The sequence below is a fragment of the Carassius auratus genome, chromosome 50 (assembly GCF_003368295.1).
Source record: "Carassius auratus strain Wakin chromosome 50, ASM336829v1, whole genome shotgun sequence".
NCBI classification, from domain to species: Eukaryota; Metazoa; Chordata; class Actinopteri; order Cypriniformes; family Cyprinidae; genus Carassius; species Carassius auratus.
Window position 1 is genome coordinate 9994670 of NC_039292.1, and position 25029 is coordinate 10019698.

At 39.6% G+C, this 25029-nt stretch overlaps 2 protein-coding genes and 1 long non-coding RNA gene across 5 annotated transcripts; 1 reads left to right on the top strand and 2 right to left on the bottom strand.

The window, feature by feature from the left end:
* Positions 1-373: 373 nt before the first annotated feature.
* Positions 374-17794, bottom strand: LOC113066943 (bromodomain-containing protein 1-like). Of its 3 annotated transcripts, none has more exons than XM_026239085.1 (13): positions 17179-17372; positions 8952-10316; positions 8680-8836; positions 8463-8594; positions 8120-8248; positions 7060-7372; positions 6697-6957; positions 5884-6360; positions 5670-5799; positions 5433-5563; positions 4254-4363; positions 3776-3930; positions 374-1772 (listed from the first exon to the last, which is right to left on the bottom strand). In XM_026239085.1, exons 2-13 carry the CDS (start codon positions 10295-10297, stop codon positions 1604-1606), a joined length of 3510 nt encoding a protein of 1169 aa, XP_026094870.1. In that variant the 5' UTR covers positions 10298-10316; positions 17179-17372; the 3' UTR covers positions 374-1603. The 3 variants fall into 3 exon arrangements, with proteins under 3 accessions (XP_026094870.1, XP_026094869.1, XP_026094871.1); XM_026239084.1 differs by lacking the exon at positions 17179-17372 and adding an exon at positions 17460-17794 and having other exon boundaries at positions 377-1772; XM_026239086.1 differs by lacking the exons at positions 4254-4363; positions 17179-17372 and adding an exon at positions 17460-17793 and having other exon boundaries at positions 377-1772.
* Positions 17795-17972: 178 nt separating this feature from the next.
* LOC113066946 (uncharacterized) lies at positions 17973-25029 on the top strand. Its single transcript, XR_003279238.1, has 3 exons — positions 17973-18272; positions 24424-24515; positions 24887-25029. It is a non-coding gene; the product is annotated as an uncharacterized LOC113066946 (long non-coding RNA).
* On the bottom strand, positions 19559-23506 carry LOC113066944 (serine/threonine-protein kinase pim-3). Its single transcript, XM_026239087.1, has 6 exons — positions 23112-23506; positions 22739-22848; positions 22595-22645; positions 22142-22505; positions 20929-21105; positions 19559-20773 (listed from the first exon to the last, which is right to left on the bottom strand). Exons 1-6 carry the CDS (start codon positions 23197-23199, stop codon positions 20604-20606), a joined length of 960 nt encoding a protein of 319 aa, XP_026094872.1. The 5' UTR covers positions 23200-23506; the 3' UTR covers positions 19559-20603.

A 25029-nucleotide genomic window follows, 5' to 3' on the forward strand; every position in this document is an offset into this window, starting at 1 on the left:
ATCATTATTTAATAATTTAAACTGTAGGCAATATCAGTTACTTTAAATTTCCAAAATAACTAAAATTAAACAAAGTAAACTGTAAAAAAAAATATATTATATATATATATATATATATATATATATAAACACGATCATAATATCTACGAAAGTAAAACTGATTTGAAGAAAAAAGAAAAAAAAACTTTAGATATGATTAAAAGAATTGAGAAAAACAAGAAGCTAATTTCTAAATCGACTTATTTTTAAAGTGGGATAACAAACTTAGTTATAGACAGACCCTTTCTAACAAAATTACAGTTGAGGTTACCTTCAAGAGAGAGAGAGAAAAAAAGAGAAATCAATCAACTATCAAAAAGACAAACAGAACCATTTGTAATTTTTTTGTGTTTATTTTCAGTGTACTTAAAAATACTGGATCTCGCCAGCACTCACTATCATTGGCTATAATGTGATCCTCCCAGAGAAAAGAAACAAGAGTACCGGTCAATACAAGACATTCATAAAAAAAAGTGTTTTAACCCAGAATGCTACCCAGAATCCATACTGGAGAGAGACAGTTAAACAGTCACAACAGATGGCTATGATTAAAACACCCACACACAAAGCAAAAATAGGCAAGCACAGCTTCCACCAAAATATGCCTACTCTGAATATAAAGTTTTGCATACTTTTCTTTGTCCTAATACAACACATTTGTACAGGCACATCTTTTTTCAGACCTACAACACAGTTCCCGAGAGCACAGTAAAATAAAAAAGCAACAACTTGGGGGATTTTTTTTTCATACTATCTGCCTGAAACATTCACACAAACCAATATGAAAAAAATAAGAGATAAACATTCCAAAATAAAAGGAGAAAAAACTGGGCAGCAAAATTTTTGGTTTTGCATGAGTGATGCACTTCTTGGCTTTCATCGCTACTGTTGTTTCCTCTTCTCCAAATTTTTTTATTTTTTTTACCCACTCTAAAGTATTACATGTATATAATTTCTTAGCTTTATATAAATATTTACAAACATCACTTAGTTGTGTCCCATAAGAATATTTTTATATAAAAAAGTAGATAACATGTTAATGCCAAGGAGGAGAAGCTTGCATTGACATTACAATAACTTAACCGTAAAAAAAGAAAAAAAAAAGAAAACAACAAAAGTTCGATACAGTAAGTGCGACAGCCGCTTCCAAAAGTCTCTCGCATGGAAAAATCAAGGCTTTGCACGTGATGTAGCACCAGATGGGTTCGCACCTCAGTGCGGTTGAGAAATTACCTAGGAGTTGAAATCTTCCAGGAGGTCGTGTGCGGTACAAACCAAAAAAATAATAAATTAGTGTTGGATAATTTAGGATGATGTATATACAGCCAGAGTTAAACACAAGGCGTATCGTGGATGGTGATGGAAGTGTAAAGGAAAGTAGATGGCAGTGTGTGAGTTCACAGCAGTCTTGCAGCACATTACAGGAGAGTGAAGGTGCTCTCACATTCGTCTGTTGAGAAGCTCGCCGGCTCCTAACAGAATTGGGAGGAAGGGCCAGTCTGATACCGGAGCGTAGCGTTGGGTAAACGTGGGGCTTGATGAAACCCTCCAACATGGATCTCCATTAATCTCCAGCGCCTAAGTCCTGGACAAGGCTCAAGTGGTTCATGGCACGGTTGAAGGCGCTTTGCACAGCTTTACGGATGCCTGACGTTCTGCCTTCCAACATTTTGCTTCGATCTAAGGTCTTGTCGATTCCGAACGGTACCATCTTGGATTTAGGAAGCCATTGCCTGATGGAGAATGAAGAATACAGTTAATTTAAAACAGCATCAGAAGCAGAACTTTTAAATACACTGTCCCAACTAGTTTAAGGAGTAGAGTCATTTTTCAGACAACTGCCCAGCACAATACTACATAAACAAGCGGCTGGATGAGTAAGGGGTTAAAAAAAAAAAAAAAGTCAATTATGAGAACCCCTAAATATGTGACCCGTGCTGGCCAAATGACTCTGAATGTGCATGGGATAATTTTGATCTGCAGGCAAAAAAAAAAAATTAAGATTTTAATCAAATTTGAGGTTTTCACAAAAATGAATGTCTAGCAATCCCAGTGCTCCAAATAATAATTTTAGATGTTTAATAACCTTTATTTTTGTGTTTTCTGAGAGGAGTACTTTTTCCCCACTCGTTTCTCATGCTGAAAGTCATCCGAAGCACACGCATAAAGGCACTAGCCCAATAAATATTCACACATACACAGAATTACAGCATTAAAAGTATTTAGCAATCATAATCTGTTATTATTATTAAATCCGTGGACTACAGCAGGTCTTGATATAGGCCGCCTCATTAATATTAATCGAACAGTAAAAAAAAATGATTTTGAAAAACCTTGACTGAACTGCTTTTGTAGTTTTAATAAATCAATTTATTAGTAATAAGGATGCAACGTTGCAGGTGATTTTGCTTTGTGATTTTTCTCAAAATGAACTTTGCTGACTATCACTTCAAAGTCATTTTTGTCTGATTCTAAGAAATCATACATAAATTCTGAAGTTCTTTTAATGAAGAAAGTGAACATAAAAAACTCTTCATTTTTGAAAATTTGCTCATTGGGACTCATTTTTCCAGCACAGGTCACATATGATCATTCCTCTTACTAATGCAAAGGCAGTTATATTATTTTCCTGATCAGGGTCTGCTGGTTTTATGGATTTACAATTAAGACCGTTTAAAGACTTTTTTTTTTTAGGACCAACTAAAGAATTTAATCATGAATTTTATACGTTTTCTGAATGTAAATGAGTTGTATTAGCAACACTTCCAAGTTTAATATACAACTTCATACTGATCTCCATTACTGGTTTTCCACCACAACTGTCTAAAGATTCTCAAATCAATATACATTTACTTGAGAAGCAAAATGACAAATTGATCAAAATGAAGTAAATTTGATTAAAAAGAATAAATATCTAATAAATAAATAATTCAACTAAAAATTAAACAATTAATTTATTCCCTTATTTCAAAGGGAAAACACGTTTTATTTCTACACTGACAGATATTTGTCCTTGCTTTTTCAGAAAACAAGATCTTAATTTTGCACCTTAAGTAATCATCATATCCTGATTTAAGGATGTTTAGATATTTGTGCTGAAATACAAGTCAGAAACACTAAGATATATATTTTTCCATGACATATACACAAACACATATACATATACAATATTTTAAAATAGAAATTGTACAATTTTAACATCTGATAATAAAAAAATCATTTCATGATTATAATTCAATATATATAATAAATTCTAATTTTACAAATCAACATCTAAATCAATAAAGTTGTTTAATATAAATAAGTACTTTCATCGGCTACAAAAACATTGTGCGATATACAGTTTCCATTAAAATAGTAATGATATAAAAATGAAGGAAAGAAAGAAAGGAGGAAGACAACACCTTTTGGTGTTCCTTGGGTATCTGTCAACACCTTTTGGTGTCCCATGGGTGTCTGTTTTAAGTTTTTCAAACAAATCACAATTGAAAAAACAACAATGATCTAAGCCTTTTTTTTTCCTAAAACAAAAATCTTAAATTCAGTCAATGTGTTAAAATAGTGAATTAAATTAACATCTTTACATGTTAAGTTTAAATACCCCTTAAAACATTTAGGAACAAATCGCAGCTGCCCCAGTCCCACAGTGTAACAACCGCTAATGTCAGACACATTAACACATTTCAATGTAACTGTAGAAATATTTGAAAGTTTCTCTAAACGCCAGACTTCTCACCAGTTGCGTCTGCTGTCGAAGAAGCGGACGAGGAAGAGTTTCTCCTTGGACCTGAACTGCATCAGCTCTCCGACCCGGAGCACGTCCCGTGGAGGGGTGGGAATGTACTCGTCGTTGAGATGGCATCCCGCTCGAGACATCTGGGGATCTATGATCTACATGTGGGCAGAGAGGCTGTCAACACAACAGTAATCTTCCAACGCGCATCTGGAAAGACCTGGTAACCTGGTAACTCTGCGTGTGCCCGTGACTGCTAACATATAAACTGTTGGAAATGGAAATGGTTGCCACAAAACACAGGTACGCACACACACTTACGTCACAGACTCGCACGAAACAAATGTATGCACATACACATCCTGGTTGTATCACCTGGCAATAATGTTATGGTTGACCAGTGAGGAGGCTGATGCATGAAATAATGAAGAGGAAGAGAAGGAGAACCAATCTCTGACGGCATGCACACATGCACACTCACCAAAGCAGGATAGGAAGGATATCCACTAAGTTTGGCCCAAACTAGTTTAAGGGGCTCCAGATTAAGTGGTGTAGTGTTAGCAGGCATCCAAATATTGCTGCTGTCAATCTCTATGAAAGTAGGAATAATGGAAAGTTATGAGGGGTTCACCGCAAAAAATAGTGCAGAACACCTCAAGAGCCATGGCAGTATTTAGCCAATCAGCAATCGGCAGCAGTGGGTCATTTCTTTAACGGAAGCATCCCGAGACATTAACCAGACACTATTATGCCTCTAATGCCACTTCCAAAGACAAATTTATTTATATTTATTTATTAAATCAAGATAGAATAATAAATGTGCTGAAAAGGGATTTGATTTGGCCTGGAAAGGTCAAACATGTCATGTGACTAATGAGCCCACTCAGACTCTGACATGCTTGCGAGTCAGAATGCAGAAGTAAGCTATCCACTTCTGGGAAAGTGCACGGCAGACCAAAGATTTCACTCAGCATACTGATGGGTAAGCAATCTTAATTCATCAAAAAAATTCAAATTCCATCATCATTTACTCAGCCTCAGTTTCTAGCTGACCAGTGATGAAAAAAAACATTGACAGCCAATCAGAATCCACCTGACTTTAAAGAGCTCGACTATTTAAAGCGTCAGACAACAAAACTGCAGCACGCACTTGAAATAAAAAGTTATTGTGCAATGGTTTGGACTATAGTATTAATTATGAGCTTGTATCACTATACAGTTTTACTGAATGGACAAGACAGAAAAAATAATATTTCATGTGTTTTACAGAGGTAAAAAAGTTATTTGGAACGACATGAGGCTGAGTAAATTATGACAATTTTTATTTTCAAGTGAACTGCCTCTTTAAGCGCCATGTTAAAGAGCAAACATATGCAGCAACTACTCAGAAGGACAGGATAAGCCGTGATGACTATTAAAACATGAGTGTTTCACACATGCAGACACTACGGCAGTATGCAGCGGTCTTTGTGTTAGACGAAGCCATGAAGAGCAGGTCAGTGGCAAAGCAAGCAAAAGGAAGGAAAGCGAGCTTGCAGAGAGCTGACAGGACACCAATGTAGCTGCAAGAACGGGTCTGACCCACTTCTCTGAACTGAAGAATGGATCTGGTGTAAAATCCCACATACCCGCTCATGGCTGCAAAAAGCTGGACGCTCACCTGCTGCCAGCTTGTTGGCCTTGGAAATGTTCCCTGGTTCCACGCAATTGACCAATTCTTTTTTATCGTCCGTCGTGTTTCGTCTCGTCATCGCCAGCTTCCCTTTCCCGCTCTTTGTGTGACTGACATCGCTGAAAAACATTCAAAAAAGGAAATTCATTCGTCATAAGTAATAAAGCCTTAAAAAATATCGCATATAAAAAGTTTAGAAATTTTATTCTATGTACTCATTCCCACCTTGTGTTTTCCTGGATGCTCCCGCTTCCGCTTGAGGAAAGGCTGGACTCTGAAGCACAGCGGCGACGAGGCTCTGACAGCCGATTCACAGTTAGCCCTTTCTTTGGCTCAGAAAAGCCATTAGACATGCCTGTAAGTACAAAACAATGTCTATAACATGCCCATGGAGGGAAGGGTACTGTGTTTCTTTAAAAGAAAAGAGAAAGCCGTTTACCAGTATCCAAGCGTTTAATCGGACATTCATCCTCGTCACCCTGACTGTCTCCACTAGCACTGTGCGTCCTCTTCCTGCGCTGGAGCAGGGTTTCGAGGCGAGGGATGACCACCGACAAGAACGTCTTAGTGCCCAGCTGAGGGCAGTCAGTTGAGGATTCACTTGTGTTCGACGGCTTCTGCGGACTCGTGTTCTTTGACTTTCGGAACAGCACAGCTGTTCGGCGGCTGACCATATTCGCTGGTTCAGTAAGAGTGGAGGTAGCAACCATAACGTTATTTTCAGAGGGCATAACGTCAGAGGAGAGACCATTTAGAAGTGAGGTAGAGAACGTCTTCCCGTCAAATTTGACCTTTTTCGGGCACTTTTCAAGGCTGGGCTCCATGGGTTTCAGTGTCGGAGGTTCACAGGGACTGTCTAAGTTTTTCAGGAGTGGCAGAGAATCTGAAAGCTCAAGTTTTGGAGGTAACTTGTCACCTGTAATGAAACATTTAATATTTAATATGAACCCATTTTGAGTTTCACAGCTATTAAAGGAAGATTCGACCAGCTATTAATGAAGAGAATTCTAATTGAACCCCCCCCACCTCATTTAAACCTTTAAAAGAAAAAATTAAATAATGAAAAAAAAATTACCGTTATTGATATCAAGTCAATTGAATATTTGTTTAAAAATTACTGACTAAAATATATATATATCAACAACAATAATTGGTCTCAGAAATTTTGTACGCCATAGCTTATATTGCTAAAATGATGAGTTACTGTGAGCCAAAAAAAAAAAAAAGAACATTTGATTCAAAAGACCTGCACCTTCTTCCTCATTGGCTTGTGGTAGAATAAGAGGCGCTTTTTCCTCTTCCTTGGGATTATTCTGCTCCAATGAAGGGGGCTCCATTTTGTGACCCATTTCCATTCGCACATCGCTGATGGTCTTCTTCAGCAGTTTGAGCCTTTTGCTTCGAGAAGGGCATGACTTCATGGCAGTGGTTAAATCCAGCATCTCCAACAGCTTATTCAATTGTTCCTCCTTAGACATGTGCTTGCGATTGGCTGGGTTTAACAGTCTGTCAACTGGAACAAACAATAAAATTCATAATGATTCGCCAACAAACCAAAATCAGTGATTAGTCTAAAATCTACAGAGAAGAGAAATGTAAAACATAGGGTCTTTACCCTCATCCCAGGTCAATGCTGGAGGTGGCTCTATCTTAGGAGGCTCAGCGAGGTGCATTCCACTGGCAAAGTCAAAGCCTATTCGTTCGGTGTCCCGCCGAGTCTTCCTGAGGATCGCTCCACCGTAATCTCGCATACGCACAGCAGCACGGTAGAAAAAGGTGTCCTTGGCATTGTACTTCATGCAGTTGTTGATAATGAGGTTGAAGTCATCCTCAAACTCATCCAGGTTCTTATACCCATGGGCGTCAATACGCTTTCTCATTGTGGAGAAGTCCATAGGGTGCTTGATGTGGTCTAAATAATCAGGAACCTGTACACAAGAGCGAAAATCAAGCATGGAACAAGATTAGGAACTACATGTAGACTAAAACAGTTTGGACACACCTATTCATTACATATTTTTACTAATTTAAGAATAACAGTATAATCATCGAAACTATGGCAGCACAAAAAAAAAAAATGAAATCATATCTTAAGAGTTTTAAAACACTTATGCCAAAGACAAATTCTGACAGTGTTGCAAGTGATGCCAACAATGTATAGCAACCCATATATATAGAAGAAAAAAAGTCAAAGAAATAAAATAACTGGATTTTATATTGCTGTTGCACTAAAGCTAAAATAAATTACTTAACATATGAATCATGAGTACTCCTGTAGCTCAATTGGTAGAGCACTGCTTTATGAAGTGCAAGGTTGGGGGTTCGGTTCCCCGGGAACATATGATAGGTAAAAATTGATAGACTGAATGCACTGCACTGTAAGTAGCTTTGGATAAAAGCGTCTGCTAAATGCATAAATTTATTTATTTTTTTATTTATGAATTTAACTCAAATACATTATAAATTGAACATATATATATATAAAATGAATACAGTGTAATTCATTTATAACATTTCAAATTCAATATTTTTACATAATAGTATAAAAGTTATTTTCTGAAAACCCCTGTTTTAAGCTTTTTTTTTTTTTTCAAAATCACGAATACTTATATTATCAAAAGACAATTTAGAGTTTGAAAAGGCCAGCATGAACCCCACAGGAATGAGACCCATACCTCTTTCACGCTGACTGGCTGGGCAAAGATTTTAGTCTGGTCTTTCTCTTGCAGCTGTTCCAGCACTGCTCGCAGCAGGACAGGGAATGGAGTGAGCTGCATCTCCAAAACCGACTGCTGTAACTTCATCTGCAGAAACCAGACCAAAAAATTGGGAGAGGGATTACATTAACCTGATCTTAAACACACCTTTCTTGTAGCTCCATACATTAGGGATTACATAAGTACCAGTACTTTGATACCAAGTTGATATTAATATTTATACATAAATAGTTTAAAATTAATAAATTAATTTTTTATCCCTTGCACCTGACATCACATCATATGACGATGACCATCATACCTCCTCTCTCTTTAGCTTCTCTCTCTTGCGGATGAGCTCCAGTAGCAAGCGAGCACGCTCCAGGTCATGCCGTAAGCGATGCCAGTCCTTTAACTGCTCTTTCAGAGCTTGACGGTCATCAACGCGTGGTGCCTGTCATTCAAAAAACCAATCCTTGCTCAAAATTCATACGCATAAGAATTGGACTCTCAATCACTGCAGACTGAGAAAGTCTCACCTGTTCTGGTTCTTTTTGCGTCTGTATGGCAGTCTGCAGGCGCCTTATTAGTGGGACACCATTCCTCGACTGCCTCTTGAGCATCCAGTAACTGAGAACCCGTTCCACAAACATCTTCTTCTTTTGGACAGAAACTTGGTTGAGAATTGTGTTGAAACTGTAAGGACACAGGAGATCACAGAGTGTCAAAAAAATGTATTAATAAATAAAAACATTTAACATTCAAAACAACCAAGATACAGAAAATCTTTGCAGAATAAGGTTTCACCTACCTTTTAGGTGTAATACTAGGCCCAGAAACCGTGGGGACCACTGTGATGGGCTCCGATTCAAGCTTTTTTTTGTTCTTCTTATGGCATCCCTTTGCTCTATCCCTGTGAGCAGCCTTCTGACATAAACCGTTCTTCGGTTTGGAGTCCTCATATATAGTAAGGGGTCTCCTCACACAGCCATTAGGTGTATGAGAGCAACAGTATGCCGTTTTCTTCACAGAGAACGTAGTAGCTTCTGATTCAGTGACCTCTTTGATGGGCTCCATCTTCATGTAGAGACCAGCTTTCTGAGCGCAGCTTACATGGAAAGCTGTGTAACAGTTGGCTTTGCTGCACTGAATGCAGGCACCCACTCCTTTCTTCTTGCACAGGTAACAGGTGAGTTTCCAGCGAGCTGGAGGAATGTTTGCCACACCATCAATGGGTTCAATGAAAACCGTATTGGTAAAACCCACTTCGGGGACCCAGATGGCACAGACCACGTGCCCCCAGCGATCATCATCCGTCCTCTTAAGCGCTCCACCTTTATTCGGACAAAATATGCACTCGGCGAGCTGGGAGGGAGAATTTAAGCAGTGCCGGCAAAGCCAGCGGCCCTCCGGGATATGGGGGACGCCGTAACACTCCTGATGCACGGCGAGATCGCACATGTCACAGAACAAAATCGCATTACTGTTCTGGCACTCGCCATCCATGCAGATGCAGCACACCGCATCCTCGTCGATAAGTGGCTGGGGGTCTCCTTGGCCCTGGCTTTCAAAGAAAGACTCCTTCTCGAAGCGGTCCATGAGAAACTCGAAGAGGTTCTGAGAGACCTGGCTGTAGCCGTCGCTCTTCCTCTTCTCGTTGATCAACTCGAGCCATGCATAGTCTTCCTCATCCATGTCGTATTCCACCTCCTCGTCGAGCTCGTCCAGTGTCTTCTCCACATAGTTGTAGTACGCTGACGGCCTCCGTGGCACAGCCGGGAGATTGTACTCAACCGTTCTGATCTTTGGCTCTGGTAGCCTGCCCTGAGCTGGCGAACCCTGCACAGTCGTCAACGCGGCGCTCTTCTTCTGCTGGTTGTTTTTAAGCCGCACTGAGCGCACGAGAACCTGCTGCGGCTTCTCCGTGTTCTCCTTGTTGCTGGTGCACTCGCTGATCTCCTGAGCTAAAGGGTCATCACTGTCGATGACATCCATTTTGTCATAAATGCTGAGCCGGTGCACAGAGCCGTCGATCTCCAGCTCCACAATACGCTGAGCCTCAGCATATGTCAAGGTCTCGCGGTTACGTGAGGGTTTGATGGGAGAAGGAGGCCTCTGTGGGGTGGCAACACGATTATGTCGAACCTTCTTCCTCATTTTGAGTGCCAGAGAGGAACTGAAGTAAAAGAAAAGCACACATCAACTGATGCAAAGCCACAATATGTACACAGATCATATGTCATTTCGGGATCGAAATACAAACACAGATGCTATAAAAATAATACAGCAACACTGTAAACATCCATTTACACCAGGACTGTCGACTACAAAGTTAACAATAACATTCACAACAACAGACATCAACATCCTGTTTATTACACTCGCTTGTTGCATGACTGTGGCTTTAAATGCTGGAGCTTATTAAAGTCTGACAAATTCTGATTGTCTGTCAACATTTATATTGATCAGCTGGAAAAATCATTCTAAAAATGTTGTTACTGTCAAGGTCTGTTCAAACCAAGGACGACAACTAAGTTTTTATAATACTTCTTTGAGAATACTGAAGTCCACACCCAAACCATGACAAAAAAGACAGAGAGGAACTTTCAGTACTTCTGAAACTAGCTAGCTGACGAACGATAAAACACTGACATCCAACCAGAATCGGACCGACTTTAAAGGTACCCTGAAGTGTCTTGAAACACGCAGCATTATTCTATGTGGTGACAATTTCAACTGAAACAGGAAAAGAGGGCGGGGCTGCTATATGTCTTTTTAAAATAGCTTTTTGTTTATATCTGCTCGGGCCAGAGCTGTTGACCTTGGTAAATCCACATTTGACAGCCACAGTCTAATAGATTACACCCTAGATTTATTATGAAACTCTTAGTAATAAAGAATAGTGATCATAATCATGCTGAGGCTATGTACAGTAGTTGTAATAGTTTTTGGGATGTAAACGATTCATCTATGATTGGTTAATTGTCGATAAAAAATGCAATCAATTAAGGCTGTCGATGGTCGGTTAACTGATTTAATGTTGGGCTGCATGCGGCTCATGAGCACATATATGAGCATAAATGTACAAATTAAGCTTTTAATGTGATTTAAACTTTAAAAGTACATTAAAATAGAAACAAAAAAGTTTTTCAACATGAAAAGCAATAGAAATGTAGTAACTGAGTCATTTCATCAGATAACTGCGCTCTGCGGGACACAGGACAGATAGACTATTCATTCCTACAACTTGTTAATTCGTTGCTACGACTTAATTTGTGGCAATTGTCAATGTTTCATTTATTATGTTCCTTAAATAACCCATGATTTAACTGAAATAAGGGAGCAAATAAGGGTTGTGTCGATAGACGATAGTATTGTGTATCGACAATTGTCAGAGATATCAATATAAGCAGATTTAGTGTCTAGTGTCTATAATCAAGACGATATTAGGCTCATTTTCCTATTAATATCTTTGATTTTAAAAATAACTATTATTTTTATTAGGCGGCTTATTATAATTCGGCTATGAAACGGCCCATTAATTTCACTTCAGCACCGCATTTCACACACGCACACACTAGGGATGTGCAACAGTGATCGAGTACTCGAGTACTCGACCGCGAAAGCGATGATCGATCACGTAAACGATGATCGAAATTATTATTATTATAATTATTATTTTTATTGGTTATGGCAGCACGTTGGGCGGCGCCCTGATCTCTGATTGGTTAGCTTCCCACTTGATGCCTCAAAATACGTAAGAAGACAGATAATCATGGCCTCAAAGTCACATAAGTGATGGCTGGTTTCCCTTTGAGAAGAATGATGGAAATTAGGATAAAGCGGCGCGACTAGCATTTTACCCGCGTTTTTAGGCGCGATATGTGAATGCCTCTAACACATTTTCAAAACCAGTGCCAACACAGACTTACTTGATTTTTTTATTTTATCCTTACTTCAGCCGCTACGGGTGATCATACCAATAACTTGTAATCTTTACAAGAATATCAGAATCATGCAATGAGCAAGTCTGCGTTCATTGAACACTTAATAATATCACATCAGTTTATACTTTTAGAATCGCAGAATCTGCTGCGGTCGTTCCATCATATCTGCAGCAGAGACCTGAACCAGGAAGTTGGTCACCAGATCACACGGTAACCGGTTAAACCGCAACACCGGAGAGCACCAGGATGTTTTCCTCTGAGGTGCTCGTGCATCGCCTTTGTGCTGCCGCGGTACACCATATCGGTTTTGCAAAGGGAACAAAGGGCCATTTATTTGGCCTCTGTTTAAAGTATTCCCATGCTTTTGATAACAGTGGTCTCTGTTTTTGTGATAGAATGCAACTTTCTCCATTCCCAGTATCCCATTACGTGAGATGTAAACAGTGTGACGCGTCGTTGCAGCACTAAAATGAAATCTACTATTGATTTTCACCATCGACTTATTTTGCAGAACATTTTTACTGATAACTTCTGTGTGTAGATGCAGCGAATTTGTCACAGGACGCGCAATATGACAGTTGCGGCCGACTATGTATGAACTAGCTGTTTTAAATACAGTATTTTTATATTTAATGTCAGTTTATCAGTATGTTTTAAAGTATATTTTTTTGATTATTGGTGATTCCATAGGCTTTCTCTCGCCCGTGTAAGTAGTTTACATTATAAATAATGGTTTAACATTCAAATACATTGCGAATATGGAAACATTTGGATTTGTGCGGAATGAGACATGAGCAGTAATCTCTCAAATAAATCTAGCTAAAGCCGCGCTCGCTCCGTCTTCGTATGCACGCATGCACTGTCATGATCTAATGCACTGTATGCCGGATTTTTAAAAACAAATAAGCTTGGCTACCGGAACACAAAAATTCTAAATCAGACATTTTCTAGAACAGAATCCATAAGGATCAAATTAATATGAGCAAGAGTGTGTTTTGCTGCAGCAGCGCCGATGGATGCGGTTCACTTACTGCGCAGCGCCATAATCTCGATTGAAAACATTGCAATTGTGTTTTAAAATACAACAACAAGCACCTCAAAACCATTTAAAGAGGCACGTTCAGCAGTCTCTGTGCCAGAAAACAGTCAACAAAGTAAAATGATCTCAAACGTACGACACACTCTCTTCATTGTATCGATTAATTTTATAATCCTGCTACCAGCATTTTATTCAGACTAAAACCCAATTAATTCAAGTGAGAAAGTATTTTGTGAGTCTCTGTGATTTTGCACATCCTGTCATGCCGGTGACTGCTGCCTGAAATAGATGCATTTTGCAGCATTATGGTTAACGATTAATCAATTAATTGAACATTAATTTAAATGACAATCGATCATGGAATTAATCGATATTGTACATCCCTAATACTGACTCACTCATATGACTTGCTCCGTGTGATCACGTCTCTGGAAAGTCTGGATCAGACTGTGTGCTCTGCCATGGTTAGAGTAAAACAATGTGAAACCATACCTCATTTGCACCAATCGAAAGCATATTTACAACGTCTGAATCGTTCCACATCACCTACATTGTGTACTACGAGCCATTCACTGTACAGGAAATACTACACTGTGAACTAGGGCTGCACAATGTGTCGTATAAGCATCGATATCGCGATGTACGAATCCACGATAGTCACATCGCAGCATGTGCGATGTAGGCTGTCATAGTTAATCTGTTATTCATTAACTGTACGGGCCAGCTGCTCCCCGGCCCTTGACGAATGTGATTCGCGGATTAATTGCACAGCTTAACCATCATAGAGTGAAAGTTTATCATTAACAGAACTGAAAAACACATGCAAGTTTAACAGGGCAGAGAGAGAGAGAGAGAGAGAGACAGGGAGAGAGAGAGAAAGCGCGTGCGCGAGAGAGACAGAGAGAGAAAGCGCGTGCGCGAGAGAGACAGAGAAAGTGCGTGCGCGAGAGAGACAGAGAGAGAGCGAGCCGTCTTCAAACAACACGAGCGCCGTCTTGCTCTCTCTCCATCGCGCATATTAATCAATTGACATGATGGTGTCAATGTTTAAATCATTTAAAACGAGAATGTAAGTGTGCTCACACCATTTTTGTTTGTAAGAAAAAAAAAAAAAAAAAAAAAAAAATCGCAATATATATCGCAGAAAAATAAAATATCGCAATGTCATTTTTTCCCAATATCGTGCAGCCCTACTGTGAACGATCTTAGCCTGCACTTTAGCATCTATTTATTGTGCAGGGGGCGGGCACTTTGGATTCTAGAAGGCATTTGAATGATCAGAAGATTTGATGAGATGAAGAAGTACGGTGTGACGCCAAAAAAATCATTGTGACGTTTTGGCAGAAGTGACAAACTGCAAGCTTTGAATGCTTATATATTCTAAATGCATTTTTGCCACTGTTTTAGAGCACACTGCCTTATAAGCCCCTTTAATGCTGTGTTCACACCAAACGCGAATAGAGCGTCTGGCGCGAATGATTTCAATGTTAAGTCAATGCAAAGGCGCGTTTACGCGCGTCTGGAGGTCTCACGGCGCGGATGGGGCGTTAAGCGCGGCGCGGAAGACGCGAATTCGCCTCATTCGCCCGTCTAGTTCGCGCGAATGACGCGAAATTGACGCGCGAAACGCGCCTTAAGCGCGAATGGTGCTTTTTGTGCATTTAGCGTTTGACGCGAATTCGCGTCTGCCGCCCGAGTTGAAAAATGTGAACTTTGGCGTCAATTCGCGCCGCGTTAACCAATCAGGAGCCTGCTAGGAGTCACTCATTCAACAGTATGTTCCTGCAGCCTCTGGTTGTGCAGGAATACCCTTCTCCACTCATTCAACAAGGAGGAACGACAGATGTTGTCAGTGAGCAGTAAACCGGAGCTATATGACAAAAGTTCATATTTCTATAGAACATATTAATAGATGAATTGAAAATAGGCCAAAGATAAGAAACGTTTCATTTTACCCCAAACGAATTATATTTTATCTTGAACCACTAAAGACACATCAGAGCCAGCGGCAAATGTCAGAAGATCTAGCCGAGGTAAGGCTACTCTCGGCGGATACATGATGACGGAGCTCCCGCTGATCGCATGGAGCTCATCTCCGAGATCGGCGAAACACATTTTTTAAATAGACGCTGTCATTATAAATAAACCGCATATTTGAGTTTAAAACAACTACATTCTCGCCTGAAATAATTTTAAAACTACATTTCATGACACAATAACAGTAATATTTTGAAAATTATCCGAACAAAAATGGCGGTTGAAAATGCTGCGTGAACTCCGCTGGCAGAAGCCCCCCCATGACGCGAATTCACGTCTGTTGTGAAGTTAATTTCACGCGCGAATGAAGCGAATTACTCGCGCGAATGATCTCAAAATGGTCAAGCGGCAAACTAGGCGCGGTAGACGCGAATTTGACGCTCTATTCGCGTTTGGTGTGAACACAGCATAACACTGCGATTCCAGAAAATACACGGGTAATGTGTCCCGTGATTGTTCGCAGGTTGCTAGATTTTGGCCCTTTCACACTGACAGTGATTGCCCGTAATATGTGTGTGCGTTCACACACAACCCGTAAAGGTCCCGTAAAGGCACGTGACATCAGGATGACGTGTATTGTACAAGTCAAAAACGTTGGGCACGTTAACTTTCACTTAAGCTGGTGAACGATCTCTGCTTCATTACAGTTTGCACATATTTTTTTCCGTTGTGAACATTGATCTGCCTTCAAAACACCTGTAAAAGTGTCGCACGATAACGTGCGTCATCACTACGACACATCCTTTACGATAGGGCTGGGCGATATATCCAACGATATGATCATGCGCATCTAGTCAGTAAATCTGGTTCTGTGATCACAGCTAAATCGCCATCACCTGCTTATAATTGAAGCGGCATTTAATAGACAGAGCAGTAGATCACTTACAAGCTACACAATATCATATTCATTATCGAAGGCGATTCATCAGCGATAATGAACGCGATATTGCGTAGCTTGTCAGTGATCTATGGCTCTGTCTATTAAATGCTGCTCTGATTATAAGCAGGTGATGGCGATTTAGCTGTGATCACAGAACCAGATTTACTGACTAGATGCGCATGATCATATCGTTGGATATATCGCCCAGCTCTACTTTACATCCTTAGTTCTGTCTTTTGTTCACACATCGCTCGTTCCGGGACTGAACCCAGGAATGTTAATAAGTCCCCGTCCCGGGACACTGTTCACACAGAAGGTGACCCGGCAATGTTCCAGCAATTTTCTGGGACCAACATGCAGTGTGAAAGAGGCTATAGATAACATTAAGACTAACATATTGATACTAACAATTGAAATTGTGGTGCGGCTGACACAGAAGAGCATAAGCAGCCTGCATTCAGCTCATATTCTCCAAAATAGGGCTACAGTGATGTGGAGAGACAGAGGAGACAAATTGTTAAATAAAGTCTTTATTTGTGTTTTATTCGAATACAAAAATGAATCTCGTTTAAGCTTTACGGGTTTGGAACGACTTAGGGGTTAACTGGTTAATGACAAAATTTTCATTTTAGGCTGAAGTATCCCTTTAAGCAAGTGATGCAGTTCGGTCTATTGCCACTTTAAAAACTCAATCAGTGGTTTGGATTCTCATTGACTGTCAATGTGTTTATCGTCCATCAGCTGGGGGAAAAACGTTCTGAAAGTGGTTTCAAAGATATCGTTCCATTTGTGTAGTGGATTTCTTTTTTTTAAAAAATGTTAAAAAATATATTTTTACTCTTTATAGTTAACGTCGTTGGTGTGAACAGGCCTAACCGCACGCACGCATCCATCTGGTATCCATAGCAACCTAAACCCAAGCTAGAAAATCGGCATGGAAACTTGCCGATTGTATTTTTTTCTCAACATGTGCCGTTTCGCCATTTGATGTAACGTCAGTTAGTTATTTGATTACAAATGTAAACACAACAGTAACGTTCTTGCCGACACAAAACTGACGTTTAAGCTCCACAAACAAACACATTAACCCATTAACTAAGCAATTGGTGTTTAACCGATAACAGCCATGGCTTACATCGAGGCTTTTGTTTGTTTGAGGGGGGCAGGGCAGGACGAGGCCAAACACACTGGACTGGAAAGAAAACACACAAACTGAGCAGCAAGGACACACACTGGATCCGGCGGCCTGCTGGCGGCTCTGCTAGTGAGCTAATGCTGTTTGGAAAGACCCACCGACATCACTGCAAACATGGCGTCAAACAAAACAAAACACGCGCTGTAAAACGTGAATACAAACGCCCTTTAAAGCCGTGAATAAATAAATAAACCCATAGAGACACTGCGGCCCATTCTTACCTTCGCCGTCGACGTTAAAAGAAGCTTCAATGGCAGCACGGCCGAGCCAAAAACAGCAGCGCTGTGGCCTACTGAACAGCAGTAGGTTTAATCCGTGCACGAGCCGCGCTACAGGCGCTACCGTCCACCAGCCGCTTCTCCGTTGTATTCCAGGGGTAATATGAGGTATCCGTAACGGTCTGCCGGATCCAAAAATAAGCATTTAAACGCCGGAGTTACACGCTCAAGATAACAGCAGCTCGACCATACTAACGCGCCTGATTTCGGTCGTTATTGGGCTGGCCGTACGGACACTATGCTAGCAGGCTAGTTCGCCTCTTCCCCCACAACAATGCGGCTGCAGCTCTCCATCGCCTTACGCACCGCGTCATCACGCACAACGTCACTGCGTTCCGCGGCAAAAATAAGGAAGTAAGCGCTAGACAGGGCCTCGTTAGTTTGTTTTTAGACAAGATGCACAACGGATACTGTATGTTGTGTGATCCAAATTGTTCAGTTATTCGTTTTATTTCGCCCTAGGCTGCACAATTTAGAGTACCGCGTGGCTTTTTCTTTTCGAAACCTTTAGGTGCTCAAGTTGTATTATATTATAACTTACATTTTTTTAACTTATAATTGTTGTTTTTTAAGTGTTTTCCATGCATGTGAAAGTACTTGAATTTTTTTAATGAATAAATATATTTTAAAAGTATAAATTTAATTATATTTTATATAATTTATATATTTAAATATATATTGATTAACGTATATATTTTCTGTGTGAGTTTTTTCTTCTTCCTTATATTCAGCTCAAAAGCTACAATACGACCAAAGGTATGTGGACATTCATTTAATAAATATTTTTATTTCAATGAATGAATAATATATGGATAAATTATTCATTCTTGGTTGAAATGTTTTACCCAGCTGACAAAATGTGAAAATGTTTCAATTATGAAATCGTTGTTTCTTAGTGTTTTTTTATGTGTAAACAAACAAACAAACAAAAACTTAATTACGTGAACTTGAGATACAACATAAAGGGAATGTTCTGTTTTAAATATATTGCATGCATTTTGGGAATGTTCTCTGAACCATATGAAACGTAATAAGTAGGAACATTTAAAAACACTACACAAACACTAAACTGCTTCAGTTTCTATAAACCTTCTATAAACAGTGTATAAATTATGGTTTTGTGCTAACATTATTTAAGACCAAATAATTGAGAGCGAAAGTTCTAGTAACGTTACTGGAAATATGTTCATAACTTTGAGAGAACCTTGCCAGAACCTTAAACAAAGTTCTGAGAACATCCCATGTTAGCTGAGTATACTGTAATTACAAACCATGAAAGTCACAGGCCAAAAAAATGTGGGAAACTTTGACCTTTAATTAGTTTTGAAACAAGTGTAAAGAGCTTGATTTATTGACCCATCAGCTGTCAACCCATTATCAAGTTTATTATTATGACTCATATGTTAATGTAATCTATGGTAAATTATAGTTATCCTGAGTAAACTGCTCCAGTTACAATACAGGCATTATAGCAGTCTTCATAACATCTGCAGTCTGGCTCATATAGTGAAGGATGAAGGAATAATCTGAATTGATATTTCCACAGAAGAGAGATAATGTTTGCGTAAAACTAATTTGGCTATTCATTTTAATAGATTTTATTATTATATGCTTGTATTTAACTTATTTGCATATTTAACGTCACATTTCATTGCTGGTTATATGCTCTATATAATCATGTATGTGAGGAATAAAAATCCTGAATATACTGCAAGGGTCATTGCATGCCAAATATATTTAAAAATACCTTAGTAACAGTAGGTAGAATTTAATCTCAAGTGATTCTACATCTGAATCATGCATTACATAATAATGACTCATTAAAGCCTTATTCAGCTCTTTTACAGTAATGCTTTGATTTCATTGTGTCATCACATTTGCATACCCTGTTGACTAATAATTTAAGATAATATTTCTGCAAATGAATCAAATTGAAAATTTCAGTCGCACTATCTGTAGGGGGCAGCATCCTCAAATACAGTTTGTAACTGCACATGAAAACATAAGGATGTAATTTACATGCAAGGAGACACCACAAACAATACATATGAAAGGAATTTATTGTGTCCAATATAAAAAAATAAAATGTCACCAGTTCAAAAAAAAAAAATCCACACGGTCACAGTGGAAGGACTAACACATTTTTACTTCCACTTCACATGGAGAAAAAACTGATTCTAAATTTTACACTACATCAGAAAATGGCATCACTTAACACATCTGAATCGTATATTTGTATCAGTTCTAGATAGCTTTAGCATGTCTATGATCCTTTAGGTTAAACTAAAGAAAGCCCAATAACTCTTTACATTTAATAATTTCAAATTACTTTTTGAAGATGGTATAAAATGAATAAATAAATAAATACCCACTGAATGTGGAATGTTTGTATTGCATGAATAAATAAGATACATGGAAGAAAATGTACATAAATACAAATACTAAAAAAAAAAAAAGCCCGACCCCTCCCTCAAAAACAAAGCAACAACAAAGCGAGTCCATGAATATTGCATTGATTGTGCACATCACTTAAGTCTCTGCGAAGCATAGTCTAAAAAGTGACGTCAACAGAGATGAAGTAGTGGAAGACATTCAGAAAACAACAGAAGTGAAAACCATCGAAATAGTGAATATGAATGGCAGAGCAGCAGAGATACTGTTAAGAGAGTAGTAAGTGTGTACTTCAAGTATTCGACCACTAGAGGGCAAAGGAGACCCACCACATAACTAGATACAGTCTTTGAAGGTTCCCATGAATCCAGGGGAGTTCCCCTAAAATCCATGAAAATCCACCTGGTGTCTGTCGAGACTTGAATCCCATAAAAGCAGCTTTTCAAAAAAGGCACCGAAAACTAAAAAGATAGTCTAAAAGGAAAATAATGTCCATGCTCTATAAGAGCAACCAGTAAGATCAAAGGATCACTAGCATTGCTGCTCACGCAGTCCCTACGGGTAACAACTCACCCTTAGCAAGAAAAACAACCAAAAAGACATTTATGCAACATAAACCGAAGTCCTGATAACCAACAGACTGGGAACAAGAGCAAAAAGATCTCCGAGTCCATTCACTCGCCGTCCCCGCATCCATCAAAGGCTTTCTTTGCCCGATTCTGAGCTGATGGAGTGAAGTGTGATGTTGCCGCTCTCTGCTTCCGGGCTTTCCTCCATGCGCATCCACTGATGCTCAAAGATCTGCTCCAAAGTGGGCCGGTCAGAAGGTCTCAAGCAGAGGCACCACTTGATGAGCTGCTGACAGACTGATAAACAGAAAAGCAGCAAGGTTAAACTTCTCATCCACAAAAATGAAAAGAAAAAAAGGTTAACATTAGTTTGATCCAATTACAGGCCAAATCAAAAGTAATTATTGGTCAATTTTGGTTCCTGGTTTGGGTATCTCCAGTTCAGTACGTACCTGGAGAGACTCTTCTCCTGAAAAAGAGCCGTCCTCTCAGAATCTCCTCATCGTGTTCAAACGGGATGTCGCCGCACACCATGTCGTACAGTAGGACACCAAGGGACCAAACGGTTGCGGAGCGTCCGTGGTACCTGTGGTAACGTATCCACTCGGGAGGACTGTACACTCTCGTGCCTACAAAATAAAACATTTGGTTTTCAATCCGGTGAGAATTAACCTTTGCGACTTACATAACATATTTGCAGGTTAAGAAAATGAAGAAGATTCCACTTTTTTTTGTCCTGAAACCTACTCTGTGATTTTGGCAAAACACCACTTGTTTCATAATAGTCTTGTTTTGGCGTAAAAAGCACCGATTTTGATTACACTGCAGCACTGTATAATGAGCCGCTCCAGTCAGCTGACTCTAGCGAGGGGGGCGCCAGCGGTCTGGCTTTCACACAAACTCTCCTCCTTCCCAGCTTCACTCTGAGCTGGAGAACAGCTCGATCCAAAAAAAAAAAACAAGCAAGCTGAAACAGGAGGGCGATCTAAAAGGGAGACTTTCAGGTACAAACAGTCACAAGCTATGGCAACTCCACATGCTTCCAGCATGAGTCACTTCCCCCAACAAAAGCCCCTTCACTAGGGTTTGTGACAGGCCCCCAAAGGCCAGGAGTCGCTCAGATACCAAACAAAAACAGGGATCTGTGATGGATCACGTGGTGCCGCAACTCAGGTTTCACAACAAACAGATGCTGTGCAGTAACAGCTGATCCCTTCCACTAACTTATCGGATTCAATGATTTCAGTTACATTAAATGAGTTTAAAAATGCAAGAATGTTGACAAAATAAATTTGTATTATATAATTTGCAGTTGTAAAAAGGTGAAAAAAAATTCTTTTTAGGATTCAAATGTGTTTTTTTACTAAATTAAAATGCTAAAATAAAAATACATTTAAAAAAAGTTTGCTAGTCATAGATGGTCTTGATGTTCTTCCATCTATGCAAAGACAGTTTTCATCTGGTTTCTCCAAAATTACTCTTGAAACCAAGCCAGACCACACAAAAAAGCAGTTTTTCAGCAGAGGTGAGACGCTCAATTCTTTTTAACTCGAATGCTCATAATTATTCTTCCAGAATTGGATAAGTACAAATATTTCAGCTCATTTTAATAGAAGCGGCAGGTGTGCCAATGCAAAGCACAATGGGTATGAGTCAAGGACGCACCATCAAAGTCTGTGTAGACGGTGTCCTTGAGGATGGCCCCGGAGCCGAAGTCGATGAGCTTCAGGTCTCCCGAGCGTAGATCCACCAGGAGGTTCTCGTCTTTGATATCCCGGTGAACCACCCCGCAGCTGTAGCAGTGCCTCACCGCCTCCAGCACCTGTCTGAAGAAGCGCCTGGCGGTGTCCTCGTCCAGCGCGCCTTTCTCCGTGATGAAGTCGAATAAATCCTTCACCATCTCCGGCCGCTCCATTACAATCAGCCAGCCGTCGGCTCTCTCATACCAGTCGAGGAGTTTAATGACCCCCTGAAACGTACTCCCGACTTTCTTCAATAAAACAATCTCGAGGGGAACCAGCGAGCCGCTCTGGAATATAAACACGCGTGGTTAATAAACAACCTAGCTTTTAAGAAATTAATAATCAAAATAAATAAATAACAGGCTAGTTTACTTACAATCGTACCCCATTCGGTCACTCTCTCCTTAGCGACATGTTTTATCGCAACCTAGAGACAAAAAGAGAAAAGGGGGAGTATGAATGCGTGACTGTGGCGCCAAACGCGGCCATGTGCTGCCACCAAAACAAAGCGAGCGTTTACCGGCAACGCGTCTGAGATCCGAGAACCGGCGTACACTGTCCCGAACCCGCCGCTTCCCAGCACCGAGCCCACATGATACACCTTGTCAAATGGCTCCCTTTCGGTCTTGGCTGTAATATGAAGGAGAAAAGCAGTAGAAGTCAATATGTTGGTATAATAGCGTGATTTAAACCGAATGTGTACAACACACGGTTGGCAACAAAATGGCTCCATACGCAGATTAACGACAGGCGCGTCCCGATTAAGTGACTAGTCGCGTTTGGAAAATTAGGGGTAACTTTAGCTAAATAGCGGGGTAAGGGTAAGCGATTAAATGGGACATTAAACATGTATACGTTACGAAACTGAAGAACGACGTCTAACGTTACGTTACCTGCTTGAAGTTGAATTTTCACTGGCAAGTGGTCAATGTTGGTTGTGTTGCAAATATGAGAAAAAGATCCAAACTTGGACAGTAACATTTTTTTCGGCTTCTCAAAAAAAAAATTCTCAGTTCTTCAGACGCTTTTGCTGTGCTTTGGACCGGAAATCACTGGGACTCCGTCCTCCACCGAGAACACCGAATTCCTTCAAAAATATATTTAGGAGTGGGACTCCGCGCGAAAATCCCACGAGCGATCGCAAACGAGTCCGATTCCTCGTCTACAAAGGTGTCAAACTCCGGTAATTATTCACAAATGTCCTCGGACACCCATAGTGATAGAGAACTGCACACGTTTGCGCTTTTGCGTCTGCTCGGTTGATCTGTCTGTGTGTGAGAGAGTGGGGAAACCTTATTAACTCTTTAATTCTCGCGTTTGGGGGCTGGACGCGTTGCACATATCCCTCCGCGACGGATAAACGCACTACAGTCAAATGAAAAACAAACACACTTCTCACAATTCCTTAGCGGTTTCAGAAGAAGAAATATTGAGTGATAAAATGTAGAATTACACTGTAAATATATAAGCATTCATCAGCAGTGATAAGTAAAGCTTTGGTGAATAGTGCGAGACGCCGATGGATACCTCGTCTCAGAGCATTGCGCTTAGGCTACATAAGACCAACCACGTTGCAGAGATTGTATAATTACGCTTTGACTAATCGGAGTAATATTGCTGGGTTGTGCCTGTCTTATAATAATAATAATAATAATAATAATAATAATAATAATTAATAGTGAGTTTTTATCAACATTAATACTATAATAAAATATTAATAATGCACATTATTATTATTATTATTATTATTACTATTATTATAGTTGTCTTTCTGTCTGTTCTTGCTGTACTGCGCCTTTCAAAAAATAATATAAATAAACATGTATTATGTGTATGTATGTGTGTATAAAAACCTTTTATAAATACTTATAATTTACAATAATGAATGTTAAGCCCTAAGTATGTGTCTGTGTAGAATAAATAAAATCTAATCATAAAATTCAGCTGTTCATCGTAGCTAGATCTGGTGTCGGCATTAAAACCACAAAGACTCTGCTTTATACCTCATCAAGTTTCAGTTGTATGATTCATACTGAATGATCATATAGGCTAACTGCATGGTGTAACATCATTAAGTATATAGTACTCTATGGATATAGAGTATAAGATTATATGACAGTCTGCATAAATTAATCATGCAGATCCTTATCAAGCATTTGACTGAAGCTTTGCAGATTTATTTTCTGGGATTATCTCTTTGTCCAGATCAATCCTAATCATTTCCCTCATCTATGGAGCTAATTTGGAAAGAGGCTGATGGAAGTACAGACAGGATGTCTCAAAGACAGGGAGACCAGGTAAACAGTGACCCCCCTACTGTGATAGAGGATGAACATTGTTATGAAAATCTATATGATAAAACAGCCTCTGCAAACAGACTTCCTTAATTTCCAGGTGTGCACCCCAGACCCATTAGACACGGATCAAACTGCAGTCAAATCGATGCTTTGCCTTTACATAAAACATCTTAAAAAATAATAACTACATCCCAGACTAAGATGAATAAAATGTGCAATTACACATAAAATCCAACTGCACTTTATGTAAAGTGTCACAAATGGCTGCTAAGAATAAAATGTAATGAGCCATGACTGAACATCTTATATCTGACAGTGAATGTGTGACATTCATTCTATAATTACTTGTCATTCTTCTCCTGTTTCCCCAGAAAAAAGAACATATCCTAACTTTCATCTCATGCCAGATTCATAGGTCATACCTGAGAAGGACATCAAGGCTTTGGGGAGCTTTTATGAGACACACTGAAGCAATCAGCAGGGAAATCCCTCAAGCTTTTCAGCAGTTACCTGA

Excerpts from the sequence above, each read along its gene's own strand:
- LOC113066943 (XM_026239085.1), bottom strand. The coding sequence starts at position 10,297 with ATGAGGAAGAAGGTTCGACATAATCGTGTTGCCACCCCACAGAGGCCT. Across the intron at positions 6,958-7,059 it reads AGCATTGACCTGGGATGAGG|TTGACAGACTGTTAAACCCA; the intron begins GTAAAGACCCTA and ends TGTTTGTTCCAG. Across the intron at positions 3,931-4,253 it reads ATCCTTCCTATCCTGCTTTG|ATCATAGATCCCCAGATGTC; the intron begins GTGAGTGTGCAT and ends GCCCACATGTAG.
- LOC113066944 (XM_026239087.1), bottom strand. The coding sequence starts at position 23,199 with ATGTTACTGTCCAAGTTTGGATCTTTTTCTCATATTTGCAACACAACC. Across the intron at positions 22,849-23,111 it reads GAAAATTCAACTTCAAGCAG|CCAAGACCGAAAGGGAGCCA; the intron begins GTAACGTAACGT and ends TTCATATTACAG. Across the intron at positions 22,646-22,738 it reads GGATCTCAGACGCGTTGCCG|GTTGCGATAAAACATGTCGC; the intron begins GTAAACGCTCGC and ends TTTTGTCTCTAG.